Genomic DNA, 17,074 nt, shown 5'->3' with positions numbered 1-17,074 from the left:
GGGGCATCAATTCCTCACTCCATGGATTTTTACAATGTGCTCTTCTAAAGCATCACATGTTTAGAAGCGCGTGCCCCTTTGGAAGGAAGCGAGAGCTTTGTGCCTAATGCCTTTTTCAGCTTTTTGAAAGATCCCACAATTCTTCCCCTCTTCTGCCCTGGTGGCTTACCACTCAGAGGGGCTGGGTCTCACCTGGGGTGCTCAGTTTAGTCAGAAGGATTAAAATAAAAGCAAAGTCAGATGTTTAAGATATTACACCCCCCCCTGAACCCCCCCGTCACCCATTTACTGCAGCTCCCTACTCTAAGGTTTCCCACTGGTGATTTCAGAGACACATGGATACCGAGCCACGTGGCTGCCTTTAATAAAAATCAGTGTGATGCACTGAATTATAAGCGCAGAAAGTCTCTGAGTCAATCGCTTCCACAGCAGTTAACCTGAGAGTACACTATGTCACCAGGTCTGTCTCTATCTCTATATTCTATCTATATATTCTATCTATCTTCAGTAATACACCTTCAGGACTCACCTGAGATCACACACACGTCTACCGCAAAGAGGGATAGGAGCCAGTCCTACTGAGCCAAAATCTTGCACCTCAACCGTCTGCCTGCTCAGCGGGCCTCAGGACATTGGTGCCCAGCTCCAGGAAACATCTCCCTCATGGGTCACCCTGCCAGGAGCTGTCAGAACATATTTCAAATCAGAGCATACCATCAGCCCTGGAATAGAAAAGGTCTCACTGTGGATCCATAGCTACGGATGGCTCCTCTGACTGTAGCAGCAGATACCTTGGCCCAGGGGATGATCATTTGAGGACCTACAATGAGGTATCCTTATTTGCCCTGCAACAGGACTAAGAAGCTGAGATTTGATGCTATGTCAAGATCCTGATGATTTCCCCACCACAGAGAGACCCCCAGCAGCACTGGATACTTTTAGGCTGCTGAAGTAGGGAGTAACATCACCGAAAAGGGGGTTGCAGGCATCTGTTTCCCAGCCCTGTGCATCTGTATTACTTACATTGCTAGTAAAGCTGCCCAGAGTCTCAGTGGATGCAAGTCAGCTTGCTTACAGCGCGGAGCTGGGAGATTTCCAAATGACATCCATTCTCTATAGGGCTGTTTTTAATGCAGATATACTGCAGTGCAATCTCCCAGTACATTCAGGAGGGTGGGGATGAACCATCCTTGGGGAAAATAATACCCACATCAGTGTCTTCTGGGGAGTGAGGAGCCATCTGCTCTGTGTCCCAAAGCATGCAGCCAACCTTCCAGTCTCCAGGATGCCGTGCAGCCTGCCAAGGAGGCAGACCCTCCGGCATCCTCGCAGCCACGTGGCCGGGGTCCGACTTTCCCGGGGAGAAAAAGGACAAGTCACCTTGGAAGATTTGCAATATGGTGTCCAGGACTTCGCAGGGTCGTGCCACTGTTTGTCACCACTGTGAGGCTTAATACGGGCAGGGACAGCTTCTTCCTGGGTGAGCCAAGATTTCCAGCTGCGTGTGAAAAATCAGAGGGTTTGTTTTGTATGTGTGTGAAAGCCTAAACTTAGCGAGCAAGATGTTAATTCGTGAAGGGAAAATAGGCTATATTTATGTAACTGGGAAAAGCTGCAGTAAAGGCTACAGATCCAATGGGAAAGGAGTGTATGTTCAGGGCTAACAACAAATGCTGCTATTCACTCAGCTTTGTTGAGAACTCCAGCAACTGCATATTCATCGCCCTGCATCCCAGAGAACCAGCTTTGAGGCTTTCCAGGCTAAGAATAGAGGTCTCGTTGTGTTTGCTGCTCCATGGCCCGGGTTTTGTCTGGGATTAGAGGCACCGGGGTGTGGAAGCCTGGCTGAAGGAGCGCTGCAAATGGCAGCATCTATGCATGCCTGTGAGCAGTGCAGGGCTCTCGGCTCAGCAGGGGTGGAGAATGCTGAATAAAGGGCAAATTCATTCACAGCCACGCAGGATGGCATTAGTGCTGGCCCTTTGCTCACAGAGACATCCCCTGTGGTGGATGGGGCACTCACAAAACGCAACTCCCTTGTGCATAAACAAAACTCGAGCATCTTTCAAAGCAGGCAGCCAGGGCAGTGCCATCACTGAAATTAGCAGCTCAGCCTGGCTGTGAAGTCTGATGGCTTGGATCCACCTCGGGAACCCCGGTCCCTGCAGGGGCAGACAGTTTCACCGGCAGTCCGCCTGCCCGTGATTCTTCCCTTCCCCTCACACACACATATTCTGCCCTACTTAAACCAGGTCGTGAATCCAGCAATACCTGGCCTTGGAAATATAAACCCAGAGCTAGTCACTCAGGTGTTTTCCAGATTCCCCATACCCTAAGAGGTCTTTTAGCTCCAGGTACCATAATGCAGCAGTGCTAGCACTGGTAGGAAACAGCATGATACCACCACTCGACTGGCTTTGAGTTTGAGACCCTGGGACTCTCGTAAAGCCCTTTATTGGCTAAACTGGGCTTGCAAATGGCAGAAAAGGCAAATTCACTCCCATGGGGAAATCAAGAGAAAAAGCACTGAATTGTGGATGCTTGTGGAGCCTCTGGTTCCACTAGTCCCCAGTCCTGGGGCTATGTTCCTGGACACCTATCTGAAAGCAGTGGGGGGTGAGACTTCCAGAAAGGATGGTGACCCAGGGCTTTGAATGTCTGTAAGTAGAGTCCAAGCCAAGGGCAGTACTGAACAAAGGCATCAGCTGCAGATGGCTGTATCGTAACTTCTGTGTGACGGAAGTCCGGCCTGGGAGGTAAGAGAAACCACCATGTCACAGGGGACCAACAGGCCAGAGGCTACAACCGATATTAAGTGTTCTTTTCAAATAAATGGAGACAGAAATGAGTTTTTTGAAACATACAAGGAAAAGCTCTGCAAAACAGCTTAATCTCCTGAGGGAAAGCATAGTCTCTGGAGGTCTTTTTTGCTAAAACATCACGTAACAGAGAACTCTTTTGGGAAAGGACTCTTGAGATAACCTCTCTTTCTCCTAAAGTAAATGCCCCTCGGAGCAACACTCTTGGTAAAGCATTTCTGGAGAAAAAAAAGTCTTAAAAACCCCTGCTATTAATTCTGCATTTACCCTTGCTGCAGCAGCAACACACAGAGCTCAGAGGTGAACCATCATCTTCCAATGCTCCTTCCTAATCACAGCTGAGAAGGATATAACAACATTCCTGCTGCTCTCTCATTTCCTTCAGCTGTAGCTCACCGCTCACTCAAACTAACCCGCTGTGAGCAGCAACTCTGTAAAATGTGTTTTGGAGTCGTATTCTGGCTTTGTGGTGCACAACAACAGGGGACTTCCCATCTGTTGCTGTTTGTTTAGGCCTTGCATTGCTGAACTAACATCTGGGGAAAATGCTGAGCCTCTATTTAAAGAGTGGTGCACTTGGAGAGGAGACATGCGTGTCTTTACCCTCTGTGGAAGATGGTGTGACCCAAGTACCATTTGGCAACGAACAAGAGGCCCAAGAACTAAGTCATCCTTCTCCACTGCCTAGACTGTTGCATTTAGATGGTCTTTTGACACTGGCCAAGATACATAAACACAGTCCAGCCAGTTTGATCCTGAGAACTGGCTTGCATGACTGGAAAATCACTTGCCAGCTCTGACTAAGAACCTTCAGGTTAATTTGTCTTTCGGATTTCTATCACTGCAGCCCAGCAAAATCTGAAGCCACGCTGTGAGGCAGCAGAAAGTCCCTTCTAAGTAGCCATGAGCTGGGAAGGTCTGTCGCCTAGGAAGGCAGGCAAGACAGTCCCCAGAATCAACGGGGGTGGTGAGATGGGGCTGGCTCTAGTGCTTAAGCTTGGCTTTTACCCTACTCCCTCCCTGCCAGCCTAACCCATCACTTGCCTGACATCGACACTGCTACCTGCTTAGCCTTTGCCAACACCACCTCCAAGACTGGGGACAGTGTAATCCTCTCTCTGTAACCTTCCACCACCTCTCCAAGGGGTTCAACAGTGTCCAAGGACCCAAAGCCTAATTTCAATGCAGCCCAGCTCCCTAAATTGGCGGAAAAAAGTGCCAAGAAGTGAAAAAAGATATAAAATAGAGCTATGCCTGATAAGACAAAGTTAGAGGATTGTTGCAGCAGGGAAAGTCAGTAGCTCAAAGATTCAAGGGGAAAAACATCAATATTGAAAATTCTATAGGAAATACTCAGAGGCAGAAGACAGAAACTGAGCACCATTAAGGATCTGCTGCAGCAAGCATTGGAGACCAACCCTTCTGCTCCTGGCAACGCCTACAGGGCCAGCAAAGAGTCTTTGGATGTCTTAGGGAGAGGAGGGTGGAAGCATACTAACACTTGGTCTAGCAGCTGGTTAAAACCGACCTGCCCTCACTGTGTGCTAAAGCCATAAAGCTATATTTATTAGCCAAGTTGGGCATATCCTGCTTGTAGCCTCCTTATGCATGACTAAAGATGCCCAAACAAGGTGAACCACAGAGAGAGGGTTATATTTCAGGATTTTCCATCTACCATATCTGCTTTTAGACACTGTCTGACTGACAGCAGGCAGACGAGATGTCCCCAAGTCCCCACAGCTGCATGGGCAAGTGAGGTTGATCCAGACCCAGATGATCCTGAGCTCAGACTGCCTACAAAGGCAATGTGGATGCAAGTTCCAGGAGTCCCGTGGACTTCAGGCAGCACCCAGAATCTGCAACAAAGGTACGATGTAAACAGCCCTTCTGCTCTTAAAAAAATACAGTATTGGGAACATGATCATCTGCTGGGTCTGTAAGGTTAAATCTGAGAGAAATATGCAATGAGATTAAGTAAAAAAATACAACAATGTACTTTCACAACTACTTGAATATCAGTAGCTCTCACTCTTGGAAAACATCAACACCTACTAAACAAGATGGAGTAGTCAAATGTAGAACTAACTATCAAAGCACACCGGCATAACAGGTCAACTCTGCCTGAGCGAGGAATCAAGCTTTGAGACAGCACCACATGCGACACCAAAAAGAGAACCCAAGTTGTTCACCCGGTCAACTCTCACATCAGTCTCTGCCTTCCCTGCTCACAGACAGGAGAAAACAGCTTTTCTGTATCAAAGTGAATCATTCGACAGCCAAGTCACAAGGCAGCAAGCGAACAGCTCTGCTCTTTGCTGGTCCAGAAGCACAGACTGGGAATTACGGCAGCATGCAGGTTCTCTTCAAGGGCACAGCTCCAAACCCCAAATCAGGTATTGTAGCTGAGACCACACCACGCTGAGCAGAACGAAGAGATGGCAAGGCGTGTTTTGCTGTCTGCATTACTGTTTAGGCCCCAGCATGGTATTTGCTTTTTCACAACAGGACAAGTTTGTTGACTTGTGTTTAGCTTGTGACCCAGTATAAACACCAGCAGTTTCTGCTATCAGAACAGCCGGTCGGCTGCTGCTGTCTACAGAGCTGTTTTTCCCTCCTAAACAGAGCATTTATCTGTATTGCACGGCATCCTAGTTTTTCCATTGGTATTTCTCCATTTGTCAGAGTTTGAATCCCAGCCGTATCCCTCTCCCAATAGCCTACAGATTCTCCCAGCTGCCAAATTTGTACTAGTTTGTTAATAAATATATGACACTACGTTTTTTATTCACCATCCAAAATTGAAAGAAATGTTCCTGTGACAAGCACCTGAAAATACATGTATAAATGTTTTTTTCCCCTGGGTATCATCATCTAACCATTTTTTACCCAGTTTCATCTAGAGTCACATTAGGTATGACTATGCCAAAAAAAATTTGGTATATTGTCACACACTGCCTCTGCCCTAGCAATAAGACTGTTTAATCTTGTCATAGGATGATACTACTTTGGTTTGAGATTACTTTTCTCCAAAAAAACATGTGGTTTACTTGTCCAACATCTTCCAGACTGCTTTTGTTTCAGATTTTTTTATTCTGTAAATGAAAATTAAACTGATCTGTAATTACCCAGGTCCTCTTTTTATTCCTTCTAAAGACAGGTACTGCACAACTTTTACGGCCGTCAGGTGCCTCACCTACCAACCATAGTTTGTCAAAAATCACCACCAATGATTCTGAAATCACTTCAGCTAATTTTTTAACAAGATTCCTGACACCCAGGCAGCTTGAGACCACCTGATTTCCCAAGAGCCCTCTTGAATGTATTTTTTCCTCTATTCTAAGCAGAGATCTTACTATTTGTCATTATCACTAGCAGTGCGAGTCAGCAGTTCTTTCTCTTGAACTTTTCAACGGTGACTAGCATGAAAAAATAAAGCATTAAACATTTTGGCCTTCTAGACATTTTTTGAATAGGTCTTTCTGTTCCCATGATTATCCCACATGTACATTAATAGTATGAGGAGGACCAAGGAAAAGTGCTGACCTGCTCATTTGTTGTGCTTACCGGGACTACTGAAAGGAAGAGTTGTCACAGTCGTAACAAGTATGTCTTACATTAAGGGATCGTGACGAAGCAAAAAGCATTTGTCCTGCAGGCTTAGAGATATAAACTAATCCCACGCTTACAAAGGGAGAATTGTGGTTATTCATTTAGTAGCGGAACTTTAGGTCGCTGTCACCAAAGGCTCGCTCCCTTTGCTCAAGAGGCGAGCTCCGAGTTAGGCAACCTGGAAGAAGCCAAGCGGTAATACTGAAATAGAAACCGGGGGGGCGAAATTAAGCCTCATTTGGCCATGCAAACTACGCAGCACAGTCCAGCATACCATCTATCAAATATTACATTAAATGTTATAAATGACAAATGCCAACAGTTAAGTGGTAACCATTTGTATAGTCTCAGAGTGCCCTGAAGACAGATCTGGATAAGCCCATGGAGCTACCAGGAGGCATTACCTCCTGAAGTCTCTGCCTGTGCCTGCAACAGGGACCGCAGTGACTAAGGGAATCGGAGGGAGTCATCCACAGACAGAGAAGAAATTTGAGACATTAGCATGAGCAATCCTAGCTCCAGGGAGGGAAAAAAGAACAAAGACGAATCTTCAGCAGTTCAAAAGCAAGGTCAAGTGAACCGCAAGAGCTGCCAAAGAGGTCATAAAAGTATTAAGCTCAATTAGAAACATCCTACTGTTCAGTAGCATCATGTTCAAGCCCTGAATGTTGAAAGCAAGGAGAGTTAAGTAACTCACCCTCCTGATCACCCTCAGTGTTTTTTCTTTTATGACACCAGGGTGGACACAGCCTTCAGCAGACTTTGGTGAGACTTATACTTAATAAATAAATGAACACTATAAACTGACTTTCATGTTAAATGAAATTTTCTGTTTATGAATTTGTTAAAATGCATAATGTGCAGTTATAAAAATTATTGTGATGTCTGTTCTCCATAATAAGATGTATAGTATCACAGAAGATACAAATAAACACACACTGTACACCTCCAGTTTTTAGTTTACATGACTGTGAAAGGCTAAGGAAAAAAATGGCATTCCACTCTATGATTTCAAAGGGAACAGTAACTCCTAGGAAAATGCACAAAAATCTGTATCACTGGCTATTTAAAGAACAGCTTCAGTATTTCCTACTGCTGCATGATAGATTCTGATTATTTTGACAATTTCCAGTATTTTAAAATCTTTCCAAGCAGGAGCCACAAGATGGCAGCATGAATTAATTGCACATTCTTTTACTTCAAGTCAGCTTAAGCAGTCCTCATTCCTACATTCCCCAAACCTCAGTCACTTATTCCTATTCTTCACCTGTGCTGCAGCAGCTGTTTATGAGGCCATGCAGCGTGCTGGACCCAAAAACTGGTCCTAGTTGAAATAATGAAGCACTGCTCACCAGGCATCCCTCAAATGCTTTGATCAGCACTGCCAAGGAAGCAGCCAGGAGCAGAAAGGGGGGATGGAAATGACCTTGACATGAAGAAAAAAGTCTGCAGGCTCACCACTTAGATTTAAACAGAAGGTTGTTCAGGTAGCATTAATACAATGATAAACTCACAGAAATTGCCTTTCAGAAAGTATCATTCCAGCTGACTGTCGTCCTGACTACAAGGTACCTCCTTGCATATTAATTTAGTCAGCATAGTTATTTAGCTGGTGAGTCTACATTTAATGGGTGCTTATATTCATTACTATTTATCTCATCTTCCACAAATGAAATTAGTAACAGCATGCCAGACATTTTCTTCATGTGGCTCCTGCAACTGCATTAAAACCAGCAAGCTACCTCCAAAGGCAATCGTGGGTAGAGCCTGGTCCTGTATATTTGTGTGGCAGCTGTGCTAAAATTATGCTCCTTCCTTTAAAAGAATCATTCCCCTCCCCCCAACATTTGCCAGGGATTTGCTGGATCTGTCTTTAGTTATACAATATTAACAATGAAAATATGACATGAGAATTCATGGCTTTATATCCTTTCACTTTAACTTCTATTTAAAACATTCTTGGGATTTTTACAGGACATCCCAAACATCCAAATCAAGCTCTTGCCTTCCATAATTGCTTTTTAAACTTTTACTATGAATATGACATAGTACTTTTTGTTTAAACCCCAGCATTTTTTCCTTGTAAAGAAGCATGGGAGGTTAGAGATGAGTTAGCTTCCTATGTGAGCTGTTACAGTATTCCTGGGATGCTCCCTCTGGGACTATACCCTGTGTGACCTTGAGCTAGTCAGCCTGTCATCCACCCACCTCTCCTATTTATTCTCTGATATGTTTGTACAGAGCCACAAAAAAAAAAAATGGCATTCTACAGTTACCGGGGGCTGTATGACCCACAAGAAATATCACACCCATTTTGCTCTGGACACTGTTGTTTTGCGCCTCAAAGTGAAGTGATGTTGTTTGAAAGGATTAGAGTCCCTCGGTACCACCCTGCTCAGAGCCCTGGCACTGTAATTGCTGTCAAATTAGTTCTGTTCATGCTACAAGAAAAAAAAAACATTTAAGGCTTTTCTTTTACAGAATGGTACTGGACGTATTTTTCTTTATACACAAAGATCTAATGACAAGAAAAATTTAACAGGTGACAAATGGGGAGCCTGCATTTCAAGGGACACCATCAAAGAGCTGAAGCCTTCAATTACAATTGTCTTCAAATTGCTAAGCAAGCAAGTAAAATTCTCAGGACTGAGAGTGTTTTAAATCTATCACTCTCCAAATAGAGAATAATATTAAAAAAATCCAATAGTACACTGTGATTGTTATTCCAGAGAAAACTGCCACTGTATGTGCCCCTTGTACTAACTGTTCTCAGGAATATTTTTTTTATATCATTCACTTTGCTATACGCCTGCTACTTGGGAAAGTGCAGTGTTGCCAAAGCCTGCCGCTTCCTTTTTCAGGTACTTTGTGATCTTTCTGATAACTTTTTTGATGCAAAACCTAGTATTAACCATGTACTTCCGTTAATATTAAAAAAAAAAAATCTATACCTTTACACAGTACAGAGCAGAAAGTGAAGGTTGATAAATACAAACAGTAACACATATGGGGGGGGAAAAAAAAAAAAAGAGACTCCAAACAGCCTACAACAGCATCAACTTTTGGCCACTTCAGCTGTCGATGGGTGTACGGAAAGTCACGGCTGGCAGCACAGGAAGTACGCAGTGATTTCCACAGGAAGGCAGGTGAAATCGCCTAAAACTGTACAGCTTGAAATTGATGTGATTGAAAAACAGAGGATATTAATTCATGAAGTGATGAGCAGAAAACAGAAGAAATTTGGGTATTCATTCCTTCTAATAACCTACATGGGAAGGTACTTCGTGAAATGATCAGATAAGAGATTTAAATTAAGCAAGAGGAAGTACTTTTTAGAATAACACGTAATTTAACAGAACTCATGGCTATAGAAATACAAATATATTTAAAATATGACCAAATTAATGGGAGAACTGTCCATAATGCTTTTCTTCAGCTCTACTTTAGCATTACAGTAAACACAAAGGCTATCAAAACATAACAAGAAAGGTGGAATCTGATGGATTATTAGAGGCAAATGTGACCAATCCATCTGAATATAGCTGTCACAGAGCTCTGTTTGCTGTAAAATTGTGGCTGGCACAGCTGGTGACTGCATGTAATCAACATTTTTTAATTACATAAAACAATGCTTTGGAAAAAACCAACAAACTAGAACACAAGCCTAAAATAAGAGCCCAAACATTCAGAGGTGAAGCCATGTGACGCTTACACAGGGGATTTCCATCTGGTACCATTTAGGTGGCTGTCAGTTGTCTACGCCTTTTCTGCTGCTGTTAACACATGGGCCAAAGAGCGTACCAAGCATCCTCATGAGACGGCTGGTTACATACACTGACAACAGCAAGCAAGTGTTGTCAAAACAAATCATTGTGCAAGCAACTAAAGGTATAAAGTAAGCAGGGGGAAAAATAGAAACCCTTACCTTTGAGAGCATAAGCTCTCCTTATCCTTCCGCTCTTACCATTAAAGACTTTTTTCTGAGGCAGCCTGTATTCACCAGATGCTTGACATCAGCGTAGCACCACCTGATGCCTATATCTGCTCCATTCTTCCCGGTGGGAGAGATGCTGGTAAAGTAGAGAGCAGCGGAGTCATGCCTTCCTGGGGCTGGAGATTCGCCGCACGAATGTACAAAGCACCACCTCCTGCCCACATGCAGGAACACTGGGTCTAGCATACAGTCTAGCTCCAGGAGTAGCTTTGCACACCCAAGTAACGTCCTCTGGCTTCCACCACACTGAGTGTCCTTTCACCAGGTCCGAGCTAAGGTCCCCATGCTCTTCAAGACAGAAGAAAAGTATACACAAACGTCTTTCTGTCAGACTTGGGCTACAGGAGAGTGACGGTAGAGAGCAGCAGTTCCCCCCTTTTCCTCATGGGGTAAAACAGTGGGTACAAATCCAGCTGCAAACAGCAGAAACCATTCCTTGAAAATTTCTGCTGACTTGTTACAAATTACAATACTTTCATATAGCAGTGGTCTGTTTTCAACAGAATATGGAATTAATCAGCACCCTGAATCTCTGGGTATCTGCAGCATGGGATTACACAAAGCTGCTGTGAAGTTATATTGTAATTTAGGTAACTCTAGAGAAATAGATACCAGCACAATATAGAATTAAACTCCAGCTTGAGTTCTGAAAACAGTTCCTGTCTTTATGGCAGTTTGCATGAAACCCTTACCATCTGGGGTAGCTGAAATCAAATGCTGCAATCTCTCCCCAGCTTGGCCCAACCTAAAATATTGTGGATAGGCTTGGAAACTTTTAAAAAAAAAAAAAACAACAAAAAACAAACCCCAAAAAAACCCCCAAAAAACAACAAAAAACACCAAACAACAAACCTCTGGCTGCTGAGAATCCCACCAGTGTGCTACATTCCTGAAAAAAACACCGAAACATGCCAGAAACTTATCTCTGGTATTACAAATGGGCAGTATAAACTTACTAGAGGGTTGTTCCAGTCAAATCTATTGAAACACACACAGAGCCACTTCCCCTACAGGTGGGGAATAAACTGTCTCTCCATTTGACCAGTGTTTTGTTCAGATCTAACAGAAGAAAATCAGCAAGCTGGTGGGGTTAAAGGAGTACAGAGGCCTTAGATACAACTCTGGCTCCTGCAAGAGCAATCCTTGTACAATCCTATGGCCCACTCTAATGTTCACCTCCCATGTGTGCTGGTCATTAAGTTCTCTGGAGTTGAGAAGACTACATCAGGGAACACACTCAACCATCACAAGCTGATCCATACCAGCAAAGACCCAAAACAAATCCTCAGGCAGCACCTGTGTCCAGCTGGTGATTCTGTTTCCAACAAAGCCAACTGCTCCAGATAGAGCACCCAGAGGCTGGGCACTTCTCCTGTCCATCATATACACACACAGACACATTGAAAAGAGGTTGAAGAAAGAGCAGAGGAGTCACGATGGCACGTGGAAATTAGTGCAGGAATCTGGAGATAGTAACGACATGGTTTTTGTTACTAATTTTACACGCATGCATGCCGTAGCATGGGAGGCTGTTCTGTGTGCTGGGGGCATCCCTGGTACCAGCCAACAGTCTCGTTAGTACCTTCAACACAGGGAGGAGTCCATATATACTAATTGTATTACTGCTTGCTCTTTGGACAAAAAGAAATAGTGTGAAGGCACCTTCACAGACTTGGGATTCTCATTAAGTTGATGAGCAGATTTACACTGCTAGTTTGGCTTGGGCCTGGAGACTTGTGCTGTGTGAGGAAGGGAAAAAAAAACAACCAACCCAAAGCACACAGCAGTACAGATTCACCAATCTTTTCTTATGCACCACATCTCTAATGAAAGATTAGTTAAAGATTAACTCTTAATAGAGGAGCCCAGGACTTTGCATTTTCTAGCATAGCTGACATAGCAACATTTCTCCATAGGTTTGTCTCATACAGGAAAAAGAAAGGAGGATAGAAGCAACAAGGGCTCTGTGAAAGCTTGCAGTTTGTGGTTGTGCTGGAGCTTATTTTTCAGCACATCTTTCTGATGGACATTGCGCTGAACTGAAGTAGTGGCTTTAACATCTATTTTCAGGATCACAGGCCAGCAGCTTTTCTCCAGCAGACACGAGATGTTGGTCTGCAACATGACTGCCCCTTATTCCCATGTAGTTCTTTGTAATGTCTGTCTACTCTTGCGTCTACCAAAATAAGCAGCCAAGTATGCCAGATTGTGGTTTAAAAGTGACTTTCTGTAGATCAGGCTTCCACAAGCCCAAGTGAAACCTTACGCAATGCTCTATAAAACACAAAACAATCAACATATCTGCGGCAACATTCACACAACCACTGGCAAATTCACACAACCACTGGCAAATTCACACTCTTGTATTGCAAGCCACCTTCATCCACAAATCCAAGCACAGATGGCTTGCATAAATTTGGGATACATCTTTTCCGCTGACCTAATTGTGGCAGGACCGCAGCAGCTCAGATAACACGTTTTGTTGCATTTTTTTCGCTGTAACTAATCGTAGCTGTGTCACACGCTTATAACTGCAGTGAGTCCTTAATACAGCAGCGGGTAAACAAACATCGCGCAAAACAGCTTGCACAAGAAAGAGGGATGTGTTTGCCTCAGAGAGCTTGCTCACGTTTTAACAAGCGCTCTCAAGAAGAATGTTCCAGTGTTACGTTTCTGCCTAAGCCTGTTAGAGCATCAGTTACCCTTTGAACGCTTGATAATCCTAATTTAAAGAACTGGGACTCTTCAGATGTAAACAGCATTTGGCTTTGCAAACAGTTACTAACCAAATGATACAGCTCTCCTTATTTCACAACTGAAAAAGAAAAAAAAAAAAAGAAAAAAAAAAAAGAGTTCAGCAGATTATGTTTCCAGTTACTATAAATAATAGTCTGGGGGGAGTGAAGAACTCTTCAGAATAACTGTTATTTTCTGTGATTCCATGTCCTCAAACAAACCTCTGAGATCCCTGCTTTAGGAACACAGATGATCCTCAAGCAAATTCCATGCAAATCTTAATCTCGCTAGCAGTAAAGAAACTAAACAAAATCCAGCACACTCTAAAAAGGCAGTCTGAAAAGACTACATAGCCTTGTAGTGGCTGCATTCCATATCGCCACTTAAAAGTTAAGGGAACAAAAGTATCTGGTATAAATCTCACAAGGTGACTTTCCTGCCACAAAAACAACAACAAAAAAATTAAAAATTGTTTTTAACATGGATCTGCTTAGGGATCCAATTTTCAGCTCAGCTTCTCTCTGAAAACTGATCCTCACTCCATTACTGACAGCTTCTACTTAGGAAAAAAAAAAAAAAGTGGTGAAACAAAGGTGAATTAATTCCAAGACAAGAATGAATAGCTCGTACAAGGAAAAAATTAAGGCATTCACAGTGTTTGGCTAGAATGAATATGAATACAAATCCAGGATGGTGGTGTTCTGTTTGTTTTTGGGGTTTTTTTTGTTGGTTTTTTTTTTTTTTAATAGTATTTAACTATGCTCCGAGACTGATGATAACAATCATACCATAAGAAAGGATTTAAGTTTTCTTTTACACACAACTCCATCATCGTATAATCTGCCAAGCAGCTGCAAGTCAGCTCTACTATTGCTTGTCTATGGATGGTACTTTTAGCCTGTATAAAGTACTCAAAAAAAAAAAACCCCAACCTTAAGGAGAAGAGCTACCTCCCTTACTGTTTCATAACAAGACAGTCCAGTATTTAAAAAAAACAAAAAACAAAAAACAAACCAAACAGCATGCACCACCACATCATGTTATCCCACAATGTGGAGACTGAATAGCCAATAACCCTTGGAGCAGCCCCGAATCTGTTAGAATCTGCAGGATAGGATCTCCTGCAGAAGGCTGGAGTTCAGTATCAGCTCAAACAAGAATTGCAGTCTTCCTTCTGTCCTCATGCACTTCCTCTGGCAGGTGCCTCCTGCTGTCCTTACCAGCTGGGACACAGTAGCTTGCCCTTTTCTTCCTTTGCACCATCTTCCTAGCTTCTCTTTTCCTCAGTTTCTTCACCTTCCTCCCTTCCACCAATTCTCTGCTTTCTCCAACCTAAACACAGAGTTAAGAACACCTACTGGAGTGCCTCTGCAGAGGGCCTGCTGTACACTACAGAGCAGAGCCAAGTGGCTTGGTGTGGTAGGATGCTGCTAGAGCCCACGCTCTAATCAGTGCGGAGTCGCTCCTGCGCTGTGGCTCTTCTGGTGCGGGACCGGGATGGAGACAGTTACTTGCAAGGAACTTGCTGCTGCATCACTCACCACTGTAGCAGCAGGTTTGCAGGACGAGGCAGACTTCACAGAAGACTGGCAATCCTGCTGTGCTGTCACAGATTTCTTGTCTACTGAAGGGATGAGGGGTCATGAAGAAGAACTGGTGGCTCTTTCTTCTTGTAGAGAAAGCCCAAAGCCAAGCTCAGTCAAAACCACATTGCCAGATAAATTTTATTTACAAACATACAAACTTCAGAATTAGTGTGCTGAAAAGCAGCAGGACCACAGGCCCCAAGGACAGATCACCTCCTTTTTGACAAGTATTATGAGGACAACCATTGTAAATGATAAAACGCTTCCCTCCCAGTCTTTGAAGAGAGAACACAGCTGAATATGAACTCCCTGTGGCAAGTTCTGAACGATCTTGTATCCTCCAGCATGAGACAAGCTGCTGGCTGCACTGAAGTTTTGCCGTGAAGTCTCCAGAGCTCTTGGCCCAGCACAGCACTGCTCTATTGTAACAGCCCTCAGCTAACAGATTCAAGGATCATCAGGAATACAGACCATCTGCCAGGGAAGCTGACACTGTCTCTTCCAGATGGAAGGAGAAATACTTTACAAGGGTCATGGAAAAAGTGGGGAGTGAAAAAAATTACATCCCATCATCACTCCAGTATGACACCCCAAAGCCAACATTCTCAATACCCTATGCTAAAATTATGCTCTTTTCTTTTGCTTTTCTACTTCTCTTTCCCATTACAACCCAAAGGTGAATTTCTATCGGGGAGCCCTCGTATCTATTTCCCATTCAATCCTGAAACTGCCATGGTGCAGAGGGGTTGCACTGCCCTCCACCCTCCCATAACAGCTGATGTTTTCTGAACAGAATTCTAGTATTTAGAAGCTCTAACCACCTCTGGTTAAACAGATCAGCTTACATCACTGGCTTTAAGTCAGTTTTGCTTTGCCTCTTTTTCTGCAAGAGGCCAGGAAACCTGGATGTGATATGGCTCTAGTTCTTCTGGAGTGACATAGTCTGGAGCATTGCCCATCAGGTCCCGTCCTCTGAAGGATTTAGGAAAAGCAATGACATCTCTGATACTTGGAGCGTCAACAATGAGAGAGATCAGCCTGTCAAGTCCTAGAAGCAGAAAACAAATTGGTGAACCACTTGAGTTATGGTCCTATATTACTTCTTCCGATTCAGAAAAATCAGAAAGATGGAGTAGATAATACTACTGAGCTTGAAGAATAAAACTGAAGCAAGTAAGGGGAAAAAAATAATCTCAACCAGTAGCAGAGAAACAGACTTGCCTGAAGAGCAGAAATGCCTAGCAAAATAAAGCTTTTCAGTATTACAGAAAGTTCTGCAACACACCAAGGACTGCAAGACAGAGGCAGTGCCATTGCAAAGACAGCGTAACAAAACCAGGGCAGCTCAGTGGCCCAAACACTGTCAGGGCTCTGCTTAACTGCTGAAACAAAGTTCTTTATCAACCAGTTCTAAAGGATTACAACTAGGAGGAATTCAAACACAAGAGCCTCTGGGTGACTGGATGGAGGGAAATCACACTGGAGACTGCAGGTTAAAATGCTACCTTTGTTCTTCCTAAGTCTTTTTGTTTGTTTGTTTTGGTGGGGGGGTTTGCTTTGGTTTTTTTTTCTTCTTTTTAAAGCCACAAACTTGCAAGGTTCTAAGAAAAATATTTGACATTATCTGAATTAGTGAGCAAAACAGATAAGGAAGAAGGGAAGTGAGACTGAAGCAGAGGGCAAGGTTGTGGCTGTGACCCAGGCCATGAAACAAAGTACCATGCTGTCCCAGGCCTCTGGGTATGCAGTACAGGGATCCTGTTCTGGCTGCACAGGAATGAGAATAAAGATGACCTACTCTTAACAAATATACTGTTTGTAGAGCAGCGCATAAGGATCATCCTTAGAGCCACCAACATGTGATTTGGGCCTGGCAAAAGAACTAAATCACACTACGATGCTGGGGAGGAACACCAAAACATTCTGCACTTAGTGACAAAACCTCTGTTTCCTTCTACAAAGCAGCTACAGAGATGGAAGCACTGTGTAAACCCACACAGTGTTACCATGTTGGTGGTGCCTAATAGCAAAACAGCCCACTCTGTCAGGAGGAGACAGAGCTTTTGCTAACAAGCATGAGGCTTGTTACTGGGATCTAATACACCAAAAAAAAAAGTCACAAGACACTGGCATCCTGGAGAGCTACAGAGCACTCACCTAAAGCAATTCCTCCATGAGGTGGAGCTCCAAATTCCAAAGCCTCAAGCAGATGGGAAAGCACCTCAGAATCCTCCTGCAAAATTACATAAGAAGTGTCACTGGACAAACGACACTCTTCCTACTAGCAACGCGAGATGAAGGTATGATGAAGTCATATATCACTCAGGGCT

At 43.6% G+C, this 17,074-nt stretch overlaps 2 protein-coding genes across 8 annotated transcripts in view; both read right to left on the bottom strand.

Annotated features, from left to right (window-relative positions):
• Positions 1-1,201, bottom strand: part of RGS8 (regulator of G protein signaling 8) — a 28,542-nt gene extending 27,341 nt beyond the window's left edge. The window contains exons 1-2 of the mRNA XM_082312629.1: positions 1,024-1,201; positions 530-683 (exon numbers count right to left, since the gene is read on the bottom strand). The gene's annotated coding sequence lies outside the window, so the exon portion shown is untranslated. The remainder of the gene's footprint in view (positions 1-529; positions 684-1,023) is intronic.
• Positions 1,202-1,242: 41 nt separating this feature from the next.
• The window catches only part of DARS2 (aspartyl-tRNA synthetase 2, mitochondrial), a 29,636-nt gene continuing 13,804 nt past the window's right edge, over positions 1,243-17,074 (bottom strand). For 2 of the 7 annotated variants that reach the window (XM_082312620.1, XM_082312619.1), the window contains exons 17-18: positions 16,902-16,977; positions 14,309-15,792 (exon numbers count right to left, since the gene is read on the bottom strand). In XM_082312620.1, the coding sequence (XP_082168746.1) occupies positions 15,605-15,792; positions 16,902-16,977 (264 nt within the window). In that variant the 3' untranslated portion in view covers positions 14,309-15,604. Of the gene's footprint in view, positions 1,499-9,472; positions 10,711-10,739; positions 10,836-13,219; positions 13,238-14,306; positions 15,793-16,901; positions 16,978-17,074 lie in introns of those variants that run through there. The other 5 variants (XR_014228246.1, XM_082312621.1, XM_082312622.1 and 2 more) reach the window with 5 other exon arrangements.

The sequence above is a fragment of the Platalea leucorodia genome, assembly GCF_965183815.1.
Source record: "Platalea leucorodia genome assembly, chromosome: 5".
NCBI lineage: Eukaryota > Metazoa > Chordata > Aves > Pelecaniformes > Threskiornithidae > Platalea > Platalea leucorodia.
This window is presented reverse-complemented; position numbering and strand designations above follow the sequence as displayed.